We start from the raw sequence: 24,955 nt of genomic DNA on the forward strand, positions 1-24,955 counted from the left end.
TGCGGAAGTGGCTGGGCTTACCCCGGAGCCTGAGCAGCATCGCCCTGTATGGGAAAAGCAACATGCTGAAGCTCCCCATCAGCAGCCTGAATGAAGAATTCAAGGTGAGCCGTACTAGGGAGGTGCTGCAATACAGAGAATCATCTGACCCAAAAGTCTCTCAAGCTGGGATTGAAGTCAGAACGGGGCAGAAATGGAAGGCAGCAGAGGCCGTGGATGTTGCTGAATCACGGCTGCGGCATAGGGCTCTGGTTGGGACAGTGGCTCGGGGAAGGGCAGGCCTGGGTAGCAGTACAACACCTCGCTACGACAAGGCAGAGGGGAAGGACAGGAGAGCATTGCTCCAGGAAGAGGTGCGGGCAGCAGTGGAAGAAGAGCGAGCCAGCACGATGGTTGGAATGCGGCAGCAGGGAGCCTGGACGCGGTGGGAGCAGGCAGCAGAGCGCAAAGTCACTTGGACTGAGCTGTGGAGAGCCGAGCCCCAGCGCCTAAAATTCCTGATCCAGGCCGTCTATGACGTGCTGCCAAGCCCGTCTAACCTGTTCTGTTGGGGGAAGGTGGAGTCACCAGCTTGCGCTCTGTGCCAGAAGAGAGGGACCCTGGAGCACATATTGAGCTGCTGTCCGAGAGGCCTGAGCGAGGGGCGCTACCGCTGGCGTCATGACCAGGTCTTGAAGGCTATAGCAAACACCATCTGCAGCGGAATTGCCCACTGCAAGCGCCTCCGCCCAGAGAAGAAGGCCATCTCCTTCATCAGAGCTGGAGAAGAACCACCAGCTGTTGCCAGGACCTCCTCCTCTGGCCTGCTATCAATGGCACAAGACTGGGAGCTGAAGGTTGATTTGGGGAAACAATTAAAGTTCCCGGACAACGTGGCCATAACATCACTAAGGCCAGATGTGGTGCTGACCTCAGCAACTTCCAAGCAGGTCGTGCTCCTGGAGCTAACGGTCCCTTGGGAAGACCGCATCGAGGAGGCCAATGAGAGGAAGAGGGCTAAATACCAGGCTCTGGTAGAGGAGTGTCGGCTCAACGGGTGGCGAGCAAGATGTGAGCCCATTGAGGTGGGATGCAGAGGGTTCGCAGGCCAGTCCCTCTGCAGGGCCTACAGTATGCTGGGCATCACCGGGGCCAGTAAGAGAAGGGCCATCAAGGAGGCCACAGAGGCAGCAGAGGTTGCCTCACGTTGGCTGTGGATCAGGAGAGGAGATCCGTGGGTAGGGTAGCGCTACCTGGACACAAGCTGGGGGATTGATCACCCCCGGCTGGGTCGCCTGGAAGAGAGTGTATGACGTTGAAATGACCCGAAACACTCAATGACCCCAGGTAACATCACTGATGATGTGTCCAGGTTGCATCACTAGTTGATGTATGTTACAAAACAGTACTGAGAAAAAAGTCCTAAGAAACCCTCGGAAGTCTTCATGTTTTATCAAAGTTTAAATGACCCTCTGTGTTTATTTTCATGCTTCTTTATCAATATGACAACAAAATGAAATGCTAATATCAGAAATAGACCTAAATACCTTTTGGCAAATTACTGGCCATTTCTCAACATTTTCTCAACTTTCTGGGTCATTAAAATACTATACTGATTGACCTTGAGACAGTCCCCTGAGGTTGAAGTTGGAGCAACTTCAAAGAGGAGGAGGAACAGAAACTTGGTTGTCACAGAGGACATACTGGTGGAGGTTTGAAGGTCTGGGAGAGATGGGACAGGAGTATTTCACTAAACTGTCCAACAACATCTTGAGGAGTGAAAGAATGAGTGAGGATGGAGGAAAAGTGTACTAGTGCTGATTTTCAGGAACAACGCTGATGTTCAGAGCTGTAGCAGTTACCAAGTGATAAAGATGATGATCCACACAATGAAGATCTGTGAAAAAGTCATGGAAGCTCAGGTAAGAGAGATGCAGCAGTTTGCTGTCATGACAAAAAGAACCTCTAAGATCCAGGACCTCTAGGGCAAATGACAACAGAGGTGAGCATTTACACACCTCCTTCAGAACGAGTCCCAGACTGAACTTTTTCTTGGGACACAGTCCCAGACAAAGACAAGAAGGTCATTCAAACATTGCTAGAACAACCAGACTGGAATGCCAATAGTTGTCTACGTGTTGTGTTTGTGTGCTTCTTGTGTCCTTGTATGGGTTACAGAGAAAGAATCAGAACATCATGTTTCGTCAACTGTAGGTACCTTGTACACAGGATGCACCATGGGAAGGTTGCGCTTCAGTGACACTGCAAAAACGTCAGCCAGCAGGTGAGTGCGCAGCAGGTGACTGTCGAGTTCATGCAGGACTGGGCCCTCATTAAATTATGGAATCATTTTTCAAAATGTTTCAAAATATGCCTATTTGTGGAAAAAATGTAGTATTTGATACATAAAAGCTTGTTATTTGTTTTCTTCCTAATTGTCCCCCACCCCAACACATGGTTTGGCCGCTGATCAAAATTTGATGTTGTCAGCACAAGTCCGGTGCTCAGAAAAGAAGAGAAAAGAGAAGAAGAGAAGAAGAAAATAGAGGCCTCAGAGATTCTCTACACAAATATTTAAAAAAAGGTGGTGACGGTGAAGCTGGAATTAATAAAGTAAGCGTCGAGCATGGTAAGAAACAGCGCAGCCAACCAGAGGCGGATCTAGGGGGTGGCTACTTGGGCTCAAGTCCTGAATGTTTTTCCAAAAGCCCCGGATCTGAAAAAACAAAACAAAACAAAAAAAAATCGTATGGTCTAAAATCTAAATGTTCAATTTGGGCGCAGGCACAAACACCGCGGCAGGTCCGTCTCTTGCGCCGCCCATAGACATATATTAAGGCTAGATGACTCGTCCGCGCTGCTGAGACGTCGTCAAACGGCGGCCATCTTGCCACAGGAGAGCTCGCTCACTTTAAAATTGTGTTTAATGGTGCCTGTACTGCAAAACAACCATAACTTGCTCAATTCTCAACAGATTTTCAAACAGTTTGATTTGTTATGAACGTCAGAGATGTATGCCCGGCCCTGCCTGGGTGGGGGGTGGCAGTCTGCGCTCGGGTTGCATTGCTACCTTGGTCCTCCGTCGCTGGGCGGGGGCCGCGTGCCTCTGTGTCTGTGGGGACTCTGTGACCTTTGGGGTGTCCGCCGGGGTGGCCCCGGGGGGGGGTGGGGCCGGGCACCCCCGGCCCCACAATATTATTACTATTATTATTATGTATAGTATATCATATTATTATTAGCATAGGTATCGGATAGGTGAATGGATGAATGAATGGGATGCCTGGGTCCACGGCGGGGCGCCCCTCTGGTCTTGGAGGGCCACTTTCGTGGGGGCGGGTACCTTTGTTTGTGGTTATTTAAAAAAAAAAAAAAAAAAAAAAAAAAGGAAATCTAAACATGTCACAACAGCAGTAGTCTAAAATACAATGGTAAATATTCATTTATTTCCTGCTAGTGTCAGAATTCCAATACACATGAAGAGTGTATTTGGCACTAACCAGTGTGCATAGTTTGTTCATGTTAACCATTATTGTCAATGCCTGTCACATGTCATATGCAGAGAGAGAGGAGAGGAACAGGATAGGAAGAGGAGAGGAGAGGAACAGGAGAGAGAGAGGAGGTGCAGAGGAGAGCAGAGGAAGAGCAGAGAGGAAGAGGGAGAAGGAGAGATCCGGGCGCAGGGGGGCCCATCTTAGATTATTTTGTCCCGGGCCCAAGCAACACTGTCAGCTGGCCTGCTCCCCACATTCGTTTTATCTTCTTTCAGGCTTGATCTAATTTCTCCACTTTTGGCTTGTAGTGCTGCGACATGCCCAGAGATGGAGCTGTTTTACACCGTTTGTCAGGGTTTGACATTTCCCATTTTATTTTAAAGGTATTGTGACATGAAAAACACATTTTTCTTGATTTTTTGTGTTTTGTTGGGTGTCTTGACATCAATTACACCCAAAAAACAACAAACCTTTAACATTCAGTGTATTGTGTGCTTTCTGGGATTTTCCGCATAACTATACAAAAACGGCGCATGTGGTTTGGTGGCGGAACGTGACGTCACGCCCCGCTAAATCACCGCCCCCTCCACCCAGCTCCCTGCCTCCTCTCCTCTCCAGCGCACCATAAAGGCTGATTTATGGTTCCGCGTTACACCGACGCAGAGCCTACGGCGTAGGGTTACGCAGCGACACGCACCGTACGCTGAACCCTACGGCGTAGGCTCTGCGTCGATTTAACGCAGAACCATAAATCAGGCTTAACATGGAGATGTTTAGAGCCTCTTCTGTTCTCATCACCGGAGGACAACTGCTAAGAAGACCCGCGGCCACTGACTGGACTTAAGATAAGGGGACACTGCTGCTTGCATGCCTTTATTTTTATGATTGTTTGCGGTGGACTGCTTCGCCCTGCTGCTTTTCCGTGCATGCTTCGCCTGTCGCTCCCGGCTTAACTCTCCGACGCCGCTGTGAGCGTATGGCTTGCGGGGAGCTGCGGTCCTCTGGTCACGGACTTCATCCCCGGGCTGTAGTCGCGCTGTCTGGGCTGTGTGTGTGGGTGTTTGTGGTTCGGTGTGCGCGCGTGTGTGTGGAGACGGCAGAAGCATGTAGCAGTTGGGTTGGAGGAGGTTGGGAGGAGGAGCGGGGACGCATTTTTCACGGCGCAAAAAACACCGTCATCTCCAAGCCAGGCATGGAGTACTGGAGTGAAGTTTTTCTTGTTACACCCTTTTAGACACATTTGAGGGATGTTGGCCAAGACTTTTAATAGTTTTAAAAGCATGTTAAAAATTATGTCACAATACCTTTAAAGCCCATGTCCTTGTGTTTGAGTTCTTGTCTGACCTTCCTGTTCCCCATCTGCCCTGATCGTCTGCACTTGTGTCTCGTTAATGCTTGTCTTTCCCCTGCTCCCTGCTGGTCCGTACTGTTTCCTCCCTCCATGTACTCCTCGTCAGATTTTCATAGTTTTTTGATCCATGTTCATGTTCTGTTTTTTGGATCCTGCTCAGCAGCTTTTTTGATTTTTGTTTAAGTTAATAAATCACAGCTTTTGAGAACTCCTGCCTCCTGCTCTCCTGCATCTGGGTCGTCACTACAACCTTCCTGACACCGTTGAGGCAGAATGAAATTCCAAACATTCACAGCTACCACCTATAAGCACCGCTACTCATGTCTTAGATTTTCCTGTTGCAGGAAGCGTCCAGATAACAAAACTCAAGTTTCAGTCATATTTGAGCTGTTGTCTCACCTGAATGGCGATGGGCTTCATTTTTTTATCAACTAAGCGGAGCAGAACAAGAGGAGCCGCCAAGTACTGCTTCTTCTCATTGATGGTGTTTGTTTCCACTCCGTCCAAAATCTTGTAGTCACACAGGAAAATGTGTCCCTTCTGTTGGGAATTTCAGGAAGAATAACACATGACTCGATGCAGAGGCAGACATGAACCTGTGAGGGGTTCAACATGGACAGTGTCAGTCTCATTAGCCTCAGTTTCTACGTACATCCATCTCCTCCTGGAGCACCACACCGCTGTCCACAGGAAAGTTTTCAGGCAAGACTTTACAACGTTGGATCAGCCTGGGGTTGATACCATTTAGAAACTGGTAGCCAAAGAAGTCATCATCCGTCCAGTGGTCATAGACATAATCTGAAGAAAGAACTTGATTTTACTCTTCTGCTTTTATATTTGGACCAACAAAATCTCAGCGTCACAAACATGGATGTAATTCAGAGAGTAAAACCTCCAAACACTTCAGCATACACTGTCCCTAAGTTTGATCAGCAAGATGGACCCGTCATTTCAATGCGGCTCCAGGTACAAAAAGACAACACGGTATTTAGTAATATATCAAAAATCCTATCACAGTACAAGACACAGTCACATTAATGGAAAAGTACCAGAAACAGGAGTCAAGTTCTGCTCATGCAGGGATCCGATATCTCTGATAGAAGTCCACTCATCCTTGCACAAGGCCCATTTTTTCAGTTTCAGCTCTGTTATTCTATAAAAGAAGAAGTCAGTGATTTGATTACTTTAATTCAAAAATGTTCACAAGTGTGCAGTTGTATAGGAGTTTCTTACGCTTTGCTTAGTGTGACTATTGCTTCTATATTCCTGCCCGGGGAGAATTGGTCATCATAAGGCAGCGAAAGGGGGCCATCAGCCTTCATCCCGTAAGGAATTCCTTCCTCATCTTGACCCCAGCTAAGAAAACCAGAGAAGTGCAGTTTTAACCGACAGTCTGCAGGGTTCTGTATGTTTGTATAGATGCTGAGCCGATGCGATTGATTCACGATGCGATATTTTGAGCTTTTATTCAAACAGGGATGGAGGTTTTTAGATCTTCCACCTCGTTTCTACATACGTTTGTTTGGAGCTGAACATCAACATTATCTTCTAAAACCTAAAATATACATTCTTTGAACGGTTTGATGATTGATGCTATGTTAAAAATAAGTGAAGTATAGAGATAATAATAGATGTTTAATGTGAAACTCTCAAGAGGAGGAATGTAGGAAGACAGGACGTCGACTTCATTAATCTTATGTTAAAGTGTTCAACGTTTCACTACAATACTAATTTATTTTAGAGTTTTACATCTGGCAGCCTCAGGTCTTCACTCATTTCTCTCAGAGTCACTGATTTAGTCTTTTTCCATAGTTGTTGTTAATATTTCACAAACCGGGTTGATGGAAAACAGCGAAGTTTCTCTGTTCTCAGATGTATTTCCCTACACTGAACATCAGGGGGCGCAACATCAATGTCCAGTACAGTTACGAAAACACAAATATGGAAACAGGTTTTAGTTTTAGGAAACACAGAGCTGTCCTCGTAGAAGCACTGAGGTCTTACCAGTAGATTTTCCTTCGCTTCTCAATCTCCTGGTCCCGAATCTTTCTGAGTTCCTCACTGTCCTGAGACCACAAAGCAGCTAAAGAGAGAAAAAACAAGATGTTGGGGTTTGCTTCAGCCTCCTCATCACCTCCTGATTGCAGCAGTATCTATCATTACTGTTCAATTCAATTCAATTTATGTATGTGGCGTCTATTACAGAAGTTGTCTCTAGGATCTTTCCAGAGACCAGAACATAACCCCCAAACAAATTATTACATAAAGATAACATAAACATGGCAAGAAAAACTCCCCGTTTGGGAGGAAGAAATTGAGTGGGACCTGGATCATAAGGGGGGGCCCTTCTGATGAAGACCAGTTGGGCAGAGCAGGAAAAGAAAAAACAGACAGAGATAATAAAGAACAGAGAAAGGAGAGACACAGACACAATGGGTCACTGGCAGTACTCGAGTTGAGGGGGGATGACACTAACACTAACTAGAGGTTTACTAAACAGAAACTGTTCATCTTCATCAAACGTGTTGAGGATCTCCAAACCTGTTCCTTCTCTGAAGGAAAGCTCTTTATCCTCAGTGATCCACTGGTAGATGGGAATGCGGAACTTATTTCCGATGGGAGATTCCACCACCGCTAAAGTAGGATACCACACATCATTGAAGATCATAGACCTTATATCAAGCTTAATCAGCAAAATTTTCCCAAGGTCGTTAGGGCAGGATATGGCACCACTGTACTCCTACAATAATAAGAAATAACTTTGAGAACATGTACAGATGAAGCTTAGGAATATTTGATCACCAGCATCAGTTAAACAATGTTATCACTACAAAGAGGAACTAAACCTAATGATGTTACATGAACTGGCTTAGACATCTCTGTGGTCACAAGTTGCAGCGTTGCTTTAATCGTGACTAGACAAAGGTAACAAAGTTGTCTTTAAAATGTACGTAGACTTACAGTTTTCGAGAAGAATGACATGCCCTCGTTGATATACTGGCTTTCACTCTCCCCCTTTTCTCCCACCAGGGTCACATAGACCCGGTTGATCGTGTCTGCCCCAGTCTCATCTGACAGCTGAATGGTCACGTGATATTCCACTGGCATTTTCACGAAAGAAGGATCCAGACTGGAAGACAGCTGTCAACAAAAACAGCAACAACCATCAACATCTGGACAATGATCCAGCATCTTTCAAGTCAGTGGTGTTACCAGGATCCAAGGTGTGGGTGGGCATTAGTCTTACCTGGGGGGGCAAAAAAAAAAAAGTTGCAATGCTCAACTAGGTCAAAATCCAGCATAGGCCTACTGTACCTTAAAACACGTTTTGTTTTCTCCTCTCTCAATTACATCCATAACTGAACATATGAACATGCAGGCGATAACATTTTTTTGTTTTGTTTTGTTTTTTTCTAAGGTGATAGAGGAGGTAACGACACAAAGGTAGAACTTAGAACATGAGATGAACAATGAGATGTGCAGGTTAGGTTACAGGGTGTGCCCTTATTATCTTCTCTTCTTCTCTGCAATCTTATTATCAGCTTCTTTATGAGCCACCTATACATCTCTCCCTCACTATATAGTGCTTATGTGACTAGGTTTATGTAATTATAACCCCAATGGGCTGGCCAACAACAGGTAGCCGCTACCTAGCTGTCTTGCTGACACATAGCACAACACACAACACACAGATGACAGACAAAAAGTACAAATTAGACTGAGATGAATGATGAATAGTCCGCAGGTGGGAAAGGTAGGTGAATGTCGTTGGAGCTAGGGCAAATAGAGATCGCTGACGTGACTGAAACTCCGAAGGCGAGGCAAGCGAGCAATGAATGAACAGCAGGACTAAGCACTGTCTGAACCACTGAGGGTCTGTGAGTCAAATGTACGGTAGTTATTTATTTGAATGCAGTGATTTATTTACTTTAGATAAAGATAATTTTACATTAACATCCCACCCATATCTGCGAGCGGCACTTTGGCACATGCGCGATTCATTTGCACCCTGGACGCCGAGGGGTTAACATGTTCCCGCTGGGAGGGACTGCTGCCTGGGGACTGAGCTGACTGAGCTTTAGGACGGGGCAGAGGCCACGGCAGAGTCCGCTGATCATTGAGAAGAGTAACAATGATATGTGCTTTCATGTCAGAGTCTCCAAAAGTTTCCAATGACACCAGATAAAGTCGCTTGAATTGTCGCTAGTCGCTTTTTTGAACAAGAGTCGCTAGGGGGTCTGAAAAGTTGCTAATTATAGCGACAGAAATGCAGAGCTGACAACACTACTACTGACTCGCTCAGCTCGCGCTCAGCAGTGGCAAAGGGTGGGAGGGCTTTGTGATTCAACAGTGCTCATTGGACAGTTCACTCTACATGACAAGTGAATCCACTAATCACCACACATACAAACATACAGGGGTGCAACTACCTACTTTTTGAGGGGTATGCAAAGACGTTACAGGCGCGCAGACCTTATTTTTGGGGCCCAAGCACTGAAGGTGCGAGGAGCCTATTGTATCTGTGGTGTTTATTATTCTTATTAGGGCCCGAGCACTGAAGGTGCGAGGACCCTATTGTATCTGTGATGTTTATTACATATCATATTTGGAAAAGTTTGTCACTCACTTTTTTCAGAATATGAATTAATCTTCGATTACGGACTCGCGATTTATAATGAATTTTTTGAGTCGGAGACATCGGATCTGAAGCTGTACTCACGTAAGTATTGTGGTGTTTAATGTGTGTTTAATGTGTGTTGGACTGTATTTAATGAGCATGACTGAGTTTTGGGGGATTTAAGATCATTACATCCAAAGACGCGGTGTGATCTGGCGGAGCAAGGGGGCAGAGCCGGGTGAAACAAACCAATTCTGATTTTGAGACCACCATATTTCACAGCCGCTTTGCAATTATTTTATTTTATTATATTATCATATTATTGAGCTCTCATCCACGATCCAATCGGGAGCGCGCGGCCACGCGAAGCACCGAGAGCCGGTGTTCTGCCAATTTCTGCTGCTTCGCCAAAAAATGCTACCTAACGGTTTTCTACCTTTGTAGAGCTACAATTTTACTGTGTTTTACTCCCTAAACCACTTCCTTTCACCCCCAAGTGGTCCTTGTCGCTTGCCAGGCCGTCATTGTAAATAAGAATGTGTTCTTAATGACCTGCCTGGTTAAATAAAGGCTAATGACTGAATGAATATCAAATAAAGCCATAGAACTGTTGTTTTTTTTCTCTGTATCGTATAATGTTCACAAAGTGTAATGCATTCATGTCATGGGTAGTGTATTTTGAAGGATCAAATACTCAACATCCCATATTATCCATTTTACATCGTGCAAGAAATGATGCAAACTTTGAAAATCGACTGTGCGCATGCACAGAACCAAAAAGTAGCATTTCTCGGCAGATAGCAGAAATTGGCAGAACACCGGCTGAGTCTCACTGTACGACACGATGCTCTGATGCGACCCGCAAAAGCAAACGCGCTGCCTGAATTACGGTTCCGCGTTAAATGGACGCGTACCCTACGCCATAGGCTCTGCGTTGGTGTAATGCGGAACCATAAATCAGCCTTTAGCAATTTGTGCCATTCTGTATGGCGATAAATGAAAAAAGATTAGACAACGTCGTGATTGGACAAGGAATTGGCTGGGCAGACGTCTTTTTCTCTGCTATTAAAACATGATTTGTACCAGGGTTTGTCAACCGGTGGTCCGCGGCCCTCTGGTGGTCCGTGGAGGTATTGCAGGTGGTCCGTGAAATTGTAAATGGAAAACAATAATCTAAAAAATATATATTTATTTAAACTCAATTTATTCATTCATTTTTGTGAATAATTTACCCATCCAAATGATGTAAAATGAGTGAGAGTGAACTGTTATATTATAAGCCCTCTTGGCTTCCTATTGTTCATTTTTCATTGACTGTTTTTTGTTTTTTTTTTATAGCAAAGGGTGCAAATAAAAATATACACTTATGCTAATAAATAGCCTATATAAGCCCATACTTTTATTTAAAATCAAGGTGCACAATAAAACAAGTTGCTTCTTGGTTATAATGGTGGTCCCTGGGACAAAACCAGTTGAAAACCTCTGCTTTAAACTACAAATAATAGTTTTTGAAGTGACATCAGAGATTGCGCATGCTCTCTGCGAAAGGATGAGTCCAATCGGGTTGTAGTTGCTTCAACTGTGCGATTCCTTCACGAGGAGGGGCCAGGATTTCGAAGGATTTTCTAGCGAGCACACGATTTGTGATCGGGAGCTCGTCGTGAGGTGTTACGCTCTCGTCGTTACCCCACGTATACTGCACGAGGCACGACCAACGATTGGGTCGAAATCTGGCCCGATCCAAAAAATAGTCGCATGAGAGGAAAATCGGTTCAAAACGAGCCGACAATCGCACAGTGTCTGCCCGGCTTTAAACAGAACTGCAGCCAGTACTCGAGTTGTAAAAAAAAAAAAAAAATCGGGGGGGGATGGTGGATTTTATCATAAGGGGACAGATAATTTGTGCTGATTACAAATAATATAATATATTACAAATAATAGCACTGACCAGGGCCGGACTGGGCGACACAATACTATGTTTTTGGCTGATTTAAGACAAAATGCACTCCAATATAAGAATAATAGCCACTAAAACCATTACCCTAATGTCACATGGACATTTTCAGGCCAGGACTCAACTGTGGAGGTGTTGACCCACCAAAGAAGTCCACATATGGGACCTACTGTGATGTCTAAGGTTGGAATATACAGTAACTTTACTGCTGTATTTGTGGTGGTACTACTTTAATAGAAGAGAATATAGGTTTTATATAATAAGTAGTGTCAAGGTTGGAGCTATACATAAATAGCCATGACATGTAGAATATCAACTGCCTCAGTGGCACATCATCATACTAATGAACCCCAACCTAGAGTAAATCCAAGGTTTCATGTTGGTGCTGGGATACATAACAGCAAGTCAGCAACAGACAGAACAATTCAACAACACAATCACTTAATAGAATAATGTTGTAATGCTTAGAAAGCTACTATTACAAATGAGAGCCATTTATGTCAAAAGGCCTGTCTGCTGGTGTTCACATGTCTGCAACTTTTGCATGTTGTTGCTCTACTGTCGAAATGCTTCTGTACCTTATGCCAATTCTCCTGAAGCAGCAACAGGACTGCTGTCATCACCATCACCACCTTCTCCCGAAGCAGCAGCAGGACTGCTGTCATCACCGTCACCACCTTTGAATAGCAAACATATGCTTACAGTTTTTTTTCATACACTATAGTTCATACAGGAAGATAGTGTAGCCTATGTCTCACTTGATTTGGCCTTGTATTCATATATATATAATAATGGAATGATTATAGGCTATCCCATTTGTTGCACAAATAAATCATTTCAAAATCAGTAAATAATAATTATAATTAAAGCTGCAAGCAGCGATGAACGGGCCCTCGCACTCATGGCCACCGTCCCCCATAAGCATATCAGAAATGACACCACCCACGACTCTCTATGTCAAACCATTCAAAAGTTATAGTCAGAAAATAGGGACAACCAATCAGAAGAAGGGGCGGGACTAATTCAGGCAAATGAAGGTCAAGGACTCAATACCGAGTCCGATGACACCACCCACGACTCTTTATGTCAAACCATTCAAAAGTTATGGCAGAGAAAAGTATTCTAGGTGACTTTTGGGGAACTATCAAATATGGACCAATCAGATGAAGGGGGGGCGCGCTTCTTGGTGTCTAGCGTCACCACGGTAACACTTTTGAAAGAGAAAAGTAATGCGCGTGGTCACAGGATGGAGACGCATATTTTGATGTATAACACACCTGGGTGCACATTACGGTTCGGGCCGTATAAACTGCCGAAAGAATGGCATAAATTGCACCAAAATTATGCGATTAATTCAAATTGTTCAAAATGGCCGACTTCCTGTTCGGTTTCGGCCATGGTGCCAAGAGACTTTTCTTTAAGTTGCGACATGATACAGGTGTGTAGCGATTTTCGTGCATGTACGTCAAACCGTATTGTAGGGATTGAGGCACAAAGTTTTCTAGGGGGCGCTGTTGAGTCATTTTGCCACGCCCATTAATGCAAACCATTAAATATAACATTTTTCGCCAGGCCTGGCTTGCGTGCAAAATTTGGTGACTTTTTGGGCACGTTTAGGGGGGCAAAAAGGCCACCTTTCGTCAGAAAAATAATGATACGAAGAAGAATAATTCCTACAGATACAATAGGGCCTTCGCACTGTAAGTGCTCGGGCCCTAATAAAAGTCTCTTGGGAAGGTCACGTGTTTGTGTTTTCTGCTGCTGACAATAAAATAAAGCGTTTGGATCATCAGCAGCAGACAGAAAGACCGAGGAGGAGCGGGAACGTGGGCTGCGTCCGAAATTCCATACTTCCACCCTAATGAGCATAATATGAACATTAGTACGTACACAATAGTATGCGCTATCCATACTCATTTATTAGTATGGATTGATGGACACTAGCTAAGCAGAAACTTCCCACAATGCAATGCAGCGGTGTTTGGTTTCTAAGTGCTGCGCAGATACTTATTTGTCATAAGTATAATATTAAGCATAACAATATTATTATATAATATTAATATTATAAAATTATAAAATGTGTATATAATAATATTATATGATGTCATCCTGTTTGGGCCAGGATAAATGGGAAAGAGTGGAGCGGTGCTGCTACTGCTGCTGTTACCATGGTAACAACCCTCCCTCCCAACGGCAGGAAGTGCTGTGTGGCTCTGAGTAGTATTTCCCAATTAATGCATACTACCGATATTTATTCCAAAGTGTGCAGAACTTAAGTATACTTTTTGAGTATATACAGTACTGTTTAGTATGGCATTTCGGACGCACCGGTGGACCTGAACACTGACCTGCAGACCAGCGGAGGAAGATCCTGCTTTGGTCCTGCTGCTGGACTCCGAGTCCTGGTTCTGATCCCCGTCCATCTCCGAGTCCTGGTTCTCATCCTGGTCCTGGATCTGATCCTAGTCCTGGATCTGATCCTGGTTCTCATCCTGGTCCTGACTTCCAAAGTAGGACTTACTTCTAGAGTGTGTGATCGATTCTTTCATCACTGTAGACCGGTGACGCGCTGTCGGGTTGCTGGCCCGGGGCCAGGGGGCGGGGCCAGAGCCAGGGGGCGGGGCCAGAGCCTGTTTTGAAATTATGAGATAGAAAGTCATAATTAAAGCTGCACGCAGCGATGAACGGGCAGCGAGCCCTCGCACTCATGGCCACGTCCCCCATAAGCATATCAGAAATGACACCACCCACGACTTTCTATGTAAAACCATTCAAAAGTTATGGCAGGAAATAGGAACTATGAAATATCGACCAATCAGAAGAAGGGGGGGGCCAATTTGCACCAATTATGGTCAAGGACTCAAAACCATGTCCGATGGCACCACCCACAACTCTCTATGCCAAACCATTCAAAAGTTATTGCAGAAAATCAGAAGTATCACTTATTAACCAATCAGAAGAAGGGACGGAGCTAATTCATGCCAATGAAGGTCAAGTACTCAAAACCGAGTCAGATGACACCACCCACGACTCTCTATGTCAAACCATTCAAAAGTTATAACAGAAAATAGGGACAACCAATCAGAAGAAGGGGCGGGGCTTATTCAGGCCAATGCCGGTCAAGGACTCAATACCGAGTCCGATGACACCACCCACGACTCTCTATGTCAATCAATTCAAAACTTATAAGCCTGAATTACGGTTCTGGGTCAATGACGTATAAGGCCTTTGAGTGGCCTATTTTTAAAATACTTAAAATAAAGATATATTTGGCCATTTTCCGAACATTTGGAATGTAGTGTGCACATACATGTACAGTATGTGAAAACTATGTGAAAACAAAGGTATTTTAGTGTTTTTAAAGCATTAGTAATGAAATTAACTGTTCAAGAAAGAAAGACTCGTGCCCTTTCATTTTTTGAAATCATTTTTAAATACATTTTATCTATAATGGAAGTGTGACCCTCATAAAGCCATTACATATATTTTTTTTACTCTAAAATTCATAAAACTAATTTAAAGTGTGTACAAGTAGTATCTACTTATGCATACTATACCAATGATTTATATTTGAACCAAAACTGATAGACATTAAATTTTGAATTTGGTAAAAAATTGCCATTCGTTACCCCATATGACAGGTGGTCGCCCCAAATGATGAGAAACAGTAGACAGTTAAGATTTGAGACAAATTTAAAGAAATTTTATTCAAGAATCAGCATGACTAGGTCATTGTATGTTCCTATGTTTTTTCATAATAGGTCCCCTTTAAAGAGGGATAACCTTCATTTATAGTTAGAAGGAGAACCATGAACATTTTCAATATGTTTTGCAAGACGTGGACCCACATTTATAAAGAAATCATTGAATTTATTAGCAATTTGTGTATGCTCTGTTATCTTATGTGCCATCCTGAAATGTAGACTGGGCTGGAATAGATTATTTTTTTTCTTGTTGAGTAATTCTTTCAATATTTTCCATAGATCATTTATTTATTTCTAATAAGGTGGTTGTATTTATTCCTATAATTTTTGTATGTAGCACAATTTAAAGGACTAGGACTTTGTAAATCCTAGTAGTAAATCTTCCTGTAGGCCCACCACGTGAGAGGCCGGTGCAATGGGGGACTGGGTAGCAGTCGTGGTGGGGTGCCTCAACGACCCAATCCCTGGACTCCTTGAAAAGGGCTGGACCCTCCACTACTCTGGAGTTGCCCAGGGTGAGAGGTGGCGGGCTGGTGTGGGCTTGTTAATAGCCCCTCAGCTCAGTCGCCATGTGTTGGAGTTCACCCCGGTGAACGAGAGGGTCGCTTTCCTGCGCCTTCGGGTCGGGAAAAGGTCTCACTGTTGTTTGTGCCGGGCCGAACAGCAGTGCGGAGTACCCGGCCTTCTTGGGGTCCCTGGTAGGGGTACTTGATAGTGCTCCAACTGGGGACTCCATTGTTCTACTGGGGGACTTCCACACTCGCGTGGGCAATGACAGTGATACCTGGAGAGGTGTGATTGGGAGGAACGGCCTCCCCGATCTGAACCTGAACTGTGTTTTGTTGTTGGACTTCTGTGCTAGTCACAGTTTGTCCATAACGAACACCATGTTCAAACATAAGGGTGTCCATCAGTGCACGTGGCACCAGGACACCCTAGGCCGGAGGTCAATGATCGACTTTGTTGTCGTCTCATCTGACCTTCGGCCGCATGTCTTGGACACTCGGGTGAAGAGAGGGGCAGATCTGTCAACTGATCACCACCTGGTGGTGAGTTGGATGCACTGGCGGAGGAGGATGTTGGACAGACCGGGCAGACCCAAACGGATTGTGAGGGTCTGTTGGGAACGTCTGGCCGAGCCCTCTGTCAGGGACATCTTCAACTCACATCTCCAAGAGAACTTCTCTCAGATCCCGGGGGAGGCGGGGGACATTGAGTCCGAGTGGACCATGTTCTCTGCCTCCATTGTCAACGTGGCGGCTCGAAGTTGTGGACGCAAGGTCTCCGGTGCCTGTCGTGGCGGCAATCCTAGAACCCGGTGGTGGACACCGGAAGTACAGGATGCCGTCAGACTGAAGAAGGAGTCCTACCGGGATATGTTAGCCTGTGGGACTCCTGACGCAGTAGATAGGTACCGGCAGGCCAAGCAAGCCGCAGCTTGGGCGGTCCTGGAGGCAAAAACTCGGGGCTGGGAGGAGTTCGGGGAGGCCATGGAGGAAGACTTTAGGACGGCCTTGAGGAAATTCTGGAGGACCGTTCGGCGCCTCAGAAGGGGGAAGCAGTACTCTGCCGGCACCGTTTATGGTGTGGGTGGGGAGCTGTTGACCTCAACTGAGGACATCGTCGGACGGTGGAAGGAATACTTCGAGGATCTCCTCAACCCGACTGACATGCCTTCCATTGAGGAAGCAGAGAGTGGGGACTCTGGGGCGTGCTCATCCATCACTGAGGTCACTGAGGTAGCTCGTAAGCTCCTCAGTGGGGGGGCACCGGGGGTGGATGATATCCGCCCTGAGTACCTCAAGTCTCTGGATGCTGTAGGGCAGTCTTGGTTGACACGCCTCTGCAACATTGCATGGAGGAAGGGGACAGTACTGCTGGAGTGGCAAACCGGGGTGGTAGTCCCTCTTTTTAAAAAGGGGGACCGGAGAGTGTGTTCCAACTATAGGGGGATCACACTTCTCAGTCTCCCCGGGAAAGTCTACGCCAGGGTACTGGAGAGGAGAATACTGCAGATTGTTGAACCTCGGATTCAGGAGGAACAATGTGGTTTTCGTCCCGGTCACGGAACACTGGACCAGCTCTACACCCTCCGCAGGGTGCTCGAGGGTTCATGGGTTAGCAGTCACTAGTCTACATGTGTTTTGTGGATCTGGAGAAGGCATTTGACCGTGTCCCTCGTGCCATTCTGTGGGGGGTGCTCAGTGAGTATGGGATTGTCCGGGCTGTCCGGTCTCTGGATGATCGGAGCAGGAGCCTGGTTCGCATTGCCGGCAGTAAGTCAGACTTGTTCCCAGTGCATGTTGGACTCCGGCAGGGCTGCCCTTTGTCACCGGTCCTGTTCATAATTTTTATGGACAGGATTTCTAGGCGCAGCCAGGGACCGGAGGGGATCCGGTTTGGGAACCACAGGATTTCGTCTCTGCTTTTTGCAGATGATGTTGTCCTGTTGGCTTCATCGGACCGGGACCTTCAGCATGTGCTGGGGCGGTTTGCGGCCAAGTGTGACGCGGCAGGGATGAGAATCAGCACCTCCAAGACCGAGGCCATGGTTCTCCACCGGGAAAGGGTGGCGTGCCTTCTCCGGGTAGGTGGAGAAGTCCTGCCTCAGGTGGAGGAGTTCAAGTATCCCGGGATCTTGTTCACGAGTGAGGGAACGATGGAGCGGGAGATTGACGGATCGGTGCAGCGTCCGCAGTTATGCGGTCGATGTACTGGACCGTCGTGGTGAAGAGGGAGCTGAGTCGAAAGGCGAAGCTCTCGATTTACCGGTCAATCTACGCACCTACCCTCACCTATGGTCATGAGCTTTCGGTATTGACCGAAAGGACAAGATCGCGGATACAAGCGGCCGAGATGAGTTTCCTCCGCAGGGTGGCTGGACGCTCCCTTAGAGATAGGGTGAAGAGTTCGGTCACCCGGGAGGAGCTCGGAGTCGAGCCGCTGCTCCTTCACATTGAGAAGAGTCAGCTGAGGTGGCTTGGGCATCTGTACCGGATGCCTCCTGGACGCCCCCCTAGGGAGGTGTTCCAGGCATGTCCCACCGGGAGGAGACCCCGGGGAAGACCCAGGACACGCTGGAGAGACTATGTCTCTCGGCTGGCCTGAGAACGCCTCGGACTCCCCTCGGAGGAGCTGGAGGAAGTGTCTGGGGTGAAGGAAGTCTGGGCATCTCTGCTGAGGCTGCTGCCCCCGCGACCCGGGAACGGATAAGCGGCGGACGATGGATGGATGGATGGATATAACCCTTTAAAAAGGGTTGTCCTCTATTGGGCTTGCTGATTGGGTAACGTATTGCGTCACGCATCGCGTCACTTCCTGGTGTTGCGGTCTGTGCTGCTGCCGTCTCACGGCGTTTGCAGGCTCAGATCTCTCCCGACTTTTTATCTAAAACTTAGACTGTTTTCTGGTAAAATAGCACTATATCTGGTACATTACTGTCTTTATTTCAACACTCGCTCATTTTCTCTTCCGTAACTTTCACTGTCACCAATCACCGATACATTTTCTGTCCGTTAGCCTCCGTTAGCATCTTAGCATGGCCGCTCCGGCTCCCACCGCTTCACCTCTTTCCTGCTCAGTGTGTGAAATGTTTAGTTATTCCTCTGCCTCCTTTAGTGAAGACGGTAAGTGCTTAAAGTGTAGCTTATTTGCAGGGCTGGAGGCGAGGCTCAGTCAGTTAGAGGTCCGGTTTGGCCAACTAAACCATAGTCCGAGAGCCTCCTCAGCTAACCAGGCTAAGCTAGCGGCGGACCGGCCCGTAGCAGCTGAGCGTAACCGCTCCCCTGCAGCTCCCGAGCAGCCGGCCAGGCAGGGCAGCTGGGTGACGGTTCGGAGGAAGGGTAGTCTTAAAGGGCTCACGGAACACCACCCGCTTCATGTGTCTAACCGTTTTTCCCCACTCAGCGACACATCTGTTGAGAAACAGACCCTGGTGATTGGAGACTCTATTGTGAGACATGTGAAGCCGACTCCAGAGACCTTAGTTAGGTGTATCCCGGGGGCCAGAGCGGGCGACATAGAAGCAAATTTGAAGCTACTGGCAAAGGGTAATCGTAAATATGGTAAAGTTATCATCAATGTCGGAGCTAATGACTCCCGTCTTCGCCAGTCGGAAGTAACCAGAATGAATATTGTCTCGGTGTGTAACTTCGCCAAGACCATGTCGGACTCTGTAGGTTTTTCTGGCCCCCTCCCCAATCTGACCAGCGATGACATGTTTAGTCGCATGCTCTCGCTCCGCCGCTGGTTGTCTCAGTGGTGTTCAGAAAACGACGTGGACTTTATTGACAACTGGGAGACATTCTGGGGAAAGCCCGGTCTGATTAGAAGGGACGGCATTCATCCCACCCGGGATGGTGCAGCTCTTATGTCTAGAAATCTGGCCAATGTTATTAGACACTCCCCCTGACAATGCAGGGTCCAGGCCAGGATGCAGAGCTGTAGTTTAACAGGGCTGGAGGCGAGGCTTAGTCAGTTAGAGGTGCCTAGCAAAATAGAAGTGGTTGCAGTTCCCCGCCCTCCAAAAGTTCACCAGGTGCAGCGTTATAGAGGCGTTAACCAAGATAACCTTGTAAAAATTAAAACCAATGTACATTTGGTACCAATTACAGACCTAAAAATTAGATGCGGACTACTAAATATACGATCATTAAGCTCTAAGTCTCTGTTAGTAAATGATATAATTACAGAGAGCAGGAGTGATATTTTCTGCTTAACAGAAACATGGTTACAGGAGGAAGAGTATGTTAGTTTGAATGAATCAACTCCGCCCGGCTACTTTAATCATCACATTCCTAGAAGCACGGGCCGAGGCGGAGGAGTCGCAGCAATTTATAACTCCGGTCTCGAAACAAAAATTGAACCTAAGTGCAACTATAATACATTTGAAAGCCTCATGCTTGGTCTGAAATTTCCGAGCCGGAAATCAGAGAAGCCAGTTGTGTTAGTGGTAGTGTACCGGCCCCCTGCTGGTGCGTATCTGGAGTTTTTGTCTGAATTTTCAGATTTCCTTTCTGGATTATTGATCAGCACAGATAAATTCATCATAGTGGGTGATTTTAACATTCATATGGATGTTGAAAGCGATAATCTTAAATTAGCCTTCGATTCTCTTCTAGAATCAATGGGTATCTCACAAAAAGTGGATAAACCGACGCACTGTTTTAATCATACTCTCGATCTCGTTCTCACCTACGGTGTTGAAACTGATGGTCTGTTGGTGTCACCTGTAAACTCCCTTTTATCCGACCATTACTTAATAACGTTTGAATTTAATTTTGTTGATGTTGAAGTGCAAAATAGGAGGTATTATTTTAGCAGATGTTTGTCTGATGAAGTTATTGTTAAATTTAGGGAGGCCATTGCTTATCTTACGACAGTGCGAAATAGTGATGTAGTCGAGGCCAGTGACCTGGGTTCTACCTCTGCAGATGTTGATTTCCTTGCTAGTAATTTGTTTGTTTGATTTGTTGCATTCAGCTTTAGATGAAGTTGCTCCTTTGAAAAGGAGGGTTTCTAGCCACAGGAGCTTAACTCCCTGGTATAATTCAGATATCCGCATGTTGAAACAAAACGTGCGTAAAATGGAAAGGAAGTGGTACTCTTGTAGGTCTGTAGACTCTCATCGTGAATGGAAAGATATTCTAATAGTATATAAAAAAGCCATTCGCAAAGCCAGAACAGCTTATTATTCAACGTTGATAGAGGATAACAAAAGTAACCCACGTTTTCTGTTCAGCACTGTAGCCAGGCTGACAAAGAGTCACAACTCTGTTGAGCCGTGCATTCCTGCAGCTCTCAGTAGTGAGGACTTTATGGGCTTCTTCAACAGTAAAATCGCGAGAATTAGAGAAGAAATCAACCAGCCGGTTGTAGGTGTTTCTTCAGCTTTAGCGACTTCCCTAGGCTCTGACTTGTCTCTAGACTGTTTTGATCCTATAGACCTCCCTGAGCTGACTTCACTCGTTAATAGAGCTAAGTCAACCACATGTATGTTAGACCCCATCCCGACTCGACTATTCAAACATATTTTTTCTCTTATTGGTACGACAATACTGGACCAAATTAACTTATCCCTAAGTTTAGGATATGTACCACAGGTTTTCAAAGTCGCAGTAATTAAACCTTTACTTAAAAAACCTTCTCTTGACCCAGACACCTTAGCTAATTATAGACCAATTTCCAACCTTCCATTTGTGTCTAAAATTCTGGAAAAGGCAGTTTCAAGCCAGTTATGTGACTATTTGTATAGAAATGATCTGTTTGAAGTCTTTCAGTCAGGGTTCAGAATGCATCATAGCACAGAGACAGCACTTGTTCGAGTCACGAATGACCTCCTTATGGCCTCAGATAAGGGATTAGTGTCCATACTGGTTCTACTGGACCTCAGTGCTGCTTTTGACACTATAGATCATGGCATTTTACTGCACAGGTTAGAGCATGTTGTTGGGATTAAAGGGACAGCTCTATGTTGGTTTAAATCATACCTATCTGACAGGTTCCAGTTTGTTCATGTACATGAGGTTTCTTCAGAACAGTCAAGGGTCTGTTATGGTGTTCCGCAGGGTTCAGTGCTAGGGCCAATCTTGTTCAGTTTATACATGCAGCCGTTGGGAAGTATAATCCAGAATCACGGCATACAATTTCATTGTTATGCTGATGATACGCAGCTCTATTTGTCTATGAAGCCGGATGAAACAGAACCGTTAGTTAAACTTCAGGCATGTCTTAGGGACATCAAGGACTGGATGTCCAGAAATTTCCTGCTTCTAAATTCAGATAAAACAGAGGTTATCATTCTTGGTCCAGAGCATCTTAGGAAGGGATTAGATGGTGTTGCGATGGCTTCCAGTGCAACTGTGAGAAATCTTGGTGTTATTTTCGATCAGGATTTGTCGTTTAAACCATATGTCAATCAGGTTTGTAAAATAGCCTTTTTCCATCTCCGTAATATTGCAAAGATTAGGAAAATCCTCTCACAGAGTGATGCAGAAAAACTAGTTCATGCGTTTGTATCTTCTAGACTAGATTACTGTAATGTGTTGTTAGCAGGATGTCCAAGTAATTTGCTGAATAGGCTCCAGCTGATCCAAAATGCAGCAGCACGAGTACTGACAGGAATTAGCAGGAGAGACCACGTCTCTCCAGTGTTAGCGTCGCTCCATTGGTTACCCGTAAAATTCAGAATCCAATTTAAAATTTTATTACTTGCGTATAAAGCCCAAAACGGCTTAGCTCCGCATTATTTGCAAGACCTGATAGTGCCTTATGTTCCTGTCAGAGCTCTCCGTTCTCAGAGTGCAGGTTTACTCGTAGTTCCTAGAGTATCTAAATGTAGATTTGGAGGGCGGGCGTTCTGCTATCAGGCGCCACTACTATGGAACCAACTTCCAATCTGGGTTAAGGGGGCTGACACCACCTCCACCTTTTAAAACTAAACTTAAAACATTTCTGTTTAGTAAAGCCTATAGTTAGTGTTTAGTAAACCTCTAGCTGGTGTTGGTAAATCTCTAGGTAGTGTAAACTTTAGTGTGTCAGAGTCGCTCCTGTGGTTTCTTGTGCTGGCCCCCCCTTCCCCTCCCTTTTCTCTCTTTTGTCCATGTTGCAGCATCCTTTGCCGGACACCGGAACCTGCAGTGTGGGAGTGAGGGGGGCAGGGTAACGGCCCCTTTTGGGCGGGGGAGAATGTTCGTCCCTCAAGACTCCTCTCCCTGGCCCTGCCCCTTCTCAACCTTTCCCCGACCCTGCACCCCAACCTGGGACTTGATGATTGGGCCGGAGCTTCGGGAGCTGCGTGCTGGCCTGCGGTCCCCACCCCTGGTCATCCCGTTGCTGGCCCCCCCTTCTCCTCCCTTTTCTCTCTTTTGTCCTGCAGGTGGCCGTGGGTGGCTTGTAGCTTGCATTACGGAGCACAAGTCTTTTCCTGACCCTGCACCCCAACCTGGGACTTGCTGATTGGGCCGGAGCTTCGGGAGCTGTGTGCTGGCCTGCGGTCCCCACCCCCGGTCATCCCGTTGCTGCTTCCACCTGCCTGCTGTGCTGTTGCCGTCCCTGACCCACCAGTCTGGCCCTCGGCAGGAGGGTCCCCCCTGATGAGCCTGGTCCTGCTCAAGGTTTCTTCCCTCCTAAAGGGGAGTTTTTCCTTGCCACTGTTTGGCTTAAGGTTTTTCTCCCACTAGGGGAGTTTTTACCTGCCATTGTTTATGTAATAACTGCTCGGGGGTCATGTTCTGGGTATGGGTCTCTGTAAAGCGTCTAGAGACAACTCTGTTGTATTAGACGCTATATAAATAAAATTGAAAAAATTGAATTAAAAATGCATCAAGGTCAAGGTTCAATGGTCATTATTTCAAAGTAAGAGGCATGTATGAGCTTCATTCTGACTTATGTTAATCTACAGGTCAAGGCCTTTCCAAAAATGTATTTGGTTTTGTCATAGGATTAGTTTCATTTTTACCCTTGTTGGATCGCATGATCTGTCAGGTATAGATTCTGACCCTCATAGCTCGAGCCTGGATAAAAATAAAAATAAACGTTTTTTTTTATTCTTTGGTGGGACTAATCTTTCAATGTATTGATGTATTTCCAAATTACAGTCATACATTGTGTTTTGGGCTAGAATATACCTTATTTTACCTAACAAATACATCCTGTGTCAGAATGATATACAGTAACAATGCTGTATTTGAAGTGATTTACCACCATAATAAAGAATAATATATACATAATAATAATGTAATAATCCGTGTATATATCACGACAACGGATCCCATTGACTTCGCAGAGGTACAATATCGGTGGTGCTCACACGGAATTATACCATTTCCGTGTTGGTGCCACGGAAAATAGTGGTGAGAGGTCGTGGGCATTTCACGGATTTTTGTGAGATCAGTTTGCTAGCAGAACTGGGTCGACAATGATATTAAAAACCACGCACCTAAAGTGCCTCTCGGGTTCTATTTCATGATAAAGGACACAGGTTGGTCAGCAGACATTCAAACCATACTAGCCATCTAGGTTTTTGTGCAACAAGCATTTTTAATAGCTTTGAATAAATTGCACATCTTGCTTATGCAATTTTTCAATATAAATCATATTTAGATATTAATCACTTAGTATCAAGTGGCTGTCCCCACACTTCCACCTAATATTAGACCAACCTGTTGGCTTCCCCGGTCTGTCCATCTTCTTTCTCTCTCTTCCTCTCTTCTTTCTTCCATCCTCACACCTGAATGACATGAATTTTGTGTTAAGGAGGTTTCAAAATACAGCAGTCAAACCACATAAAATTTTAAATGATATCCCTGTAGGATATCAGTTACTGATTAGACACTGCATATTATCAACTCATCAGACTGAGATCACTGAGCACTGTATGTTATATCCCAGTGAAGACAATTCAACTCAAGTGTATCACTCCCAAGTTCTCTGATTTATCTGTTTTGAGTCACCAATTAGTAAGTGACATGTTAGAATAAGTTCTTACCTGTTTTAATCAGACCAAGAAGTTCTTTGAGGAACTTCTCTGCAAGTAAAACTCTACAGCCGAGTTCCCTTTTATACTTACATATTTTTGGGAGTTGTCTCTAGTCAGACCTGATAACTTCCTGTTAGACAGGTATGAACGGGGCATTACCAGTGGGGGGTTTTGCTTGAACAACATTGCAGATGATATTTAAATTTGTATAAATGCAATGACAGTCACGTAAACATCATAATGCTTAAACTTCCGAACAAAAATTATGTTTCCCAGATTAAATACATTAGCCCACAACAATTCAGTTATGGAGCAGCTGCACTGCTGTCTTTTTATTTGGACTTCAAGTTTGGTCGACAGACTCAGTACTATTCAAACAT

General features: G+C 45.5%; 1 protein-coding gene and 1 long non-coding RNA gene across 2 annotated transcripts in view; both read right to left on the reverse strand.

The window, feature by feature from the left end:
* The window catches only part of LOC133450677 (polyunsaturated fatty acid lipoxygenase ALOX15B-like), a 31,904-nt gene extending 23,961 nt beyond the window's left edge, over positions 1 to 7,943 (reverse strand). Inside the window, exons 1-7 of the mRNA XM_061729487.1 lie at positions 7,783 to 7,943; positions 7,363 to 7,561; positions 6,826 to 6,904; positions 6,055 to 6,177; positions 5,871 to 5,974; positions 5,474 to 5,619; positions 5,221 to 5,361 (exon numbers count right to left, since the gene is read on the reverse strand). Coding sequence (XP_061585471.1) covers positions 5,221 to 5,361; positions 5,474 to 5,619; positions 5,871 to 5,974; positions 6,055 to 6,177; positions 6,826 to 6,904; positions 7,363 to 7,561; positions 7,783 to 7,929 — 939 coding nt within the window. The 5' untranslated portion in view covers positions 7,930 to 7,943. The remainder of the gene's footprint in view (positions 1 to 5,220; positions 5,362 to 5,473; positions 5,620 to 5,870; positions 5,975 to 6,054; positions 6,178 to 6,825; positions 6,905 to 7,362; positions 7,562 to 7,782) is intronic.
* A 4,028-nt stretch (positions 7,944 to 11,971) lies between these two features.
* On the reverse strand, positions 11,972 to 24,647 carry LOC133450653 (uncharacterized). Its single transcript, XR_009783119.1, has 4 exons — positions 24,585 to 24,647; positions 24,259 to 24,326; positions 13,742 to 14,023; positions 11,972 to 12,070 (listed from the first exon to the last, which is right to left on the reverse strand). It is a non-coding gene; the product is annotated as an uncharacterized LOC133450653 (long non-coding RNA).
* Positions 24,648 to 24,955: the final 308 nt, after the last annotated feature.

This window comes from Cololabis saira, chromosome 1 (genome assembly GCF_033807715.1).
Source record: "Cololabis saira isolate AMF1-May2022 chromosome 1, fColSai1.1, whole genome shotgun sequence".
NCBI classification, from domain to species: Eukaryota; Metazoa; Chordata; class Actinopteri; order Beloniformes; family Belonidae; genus Cololabis; species Cololabis saira.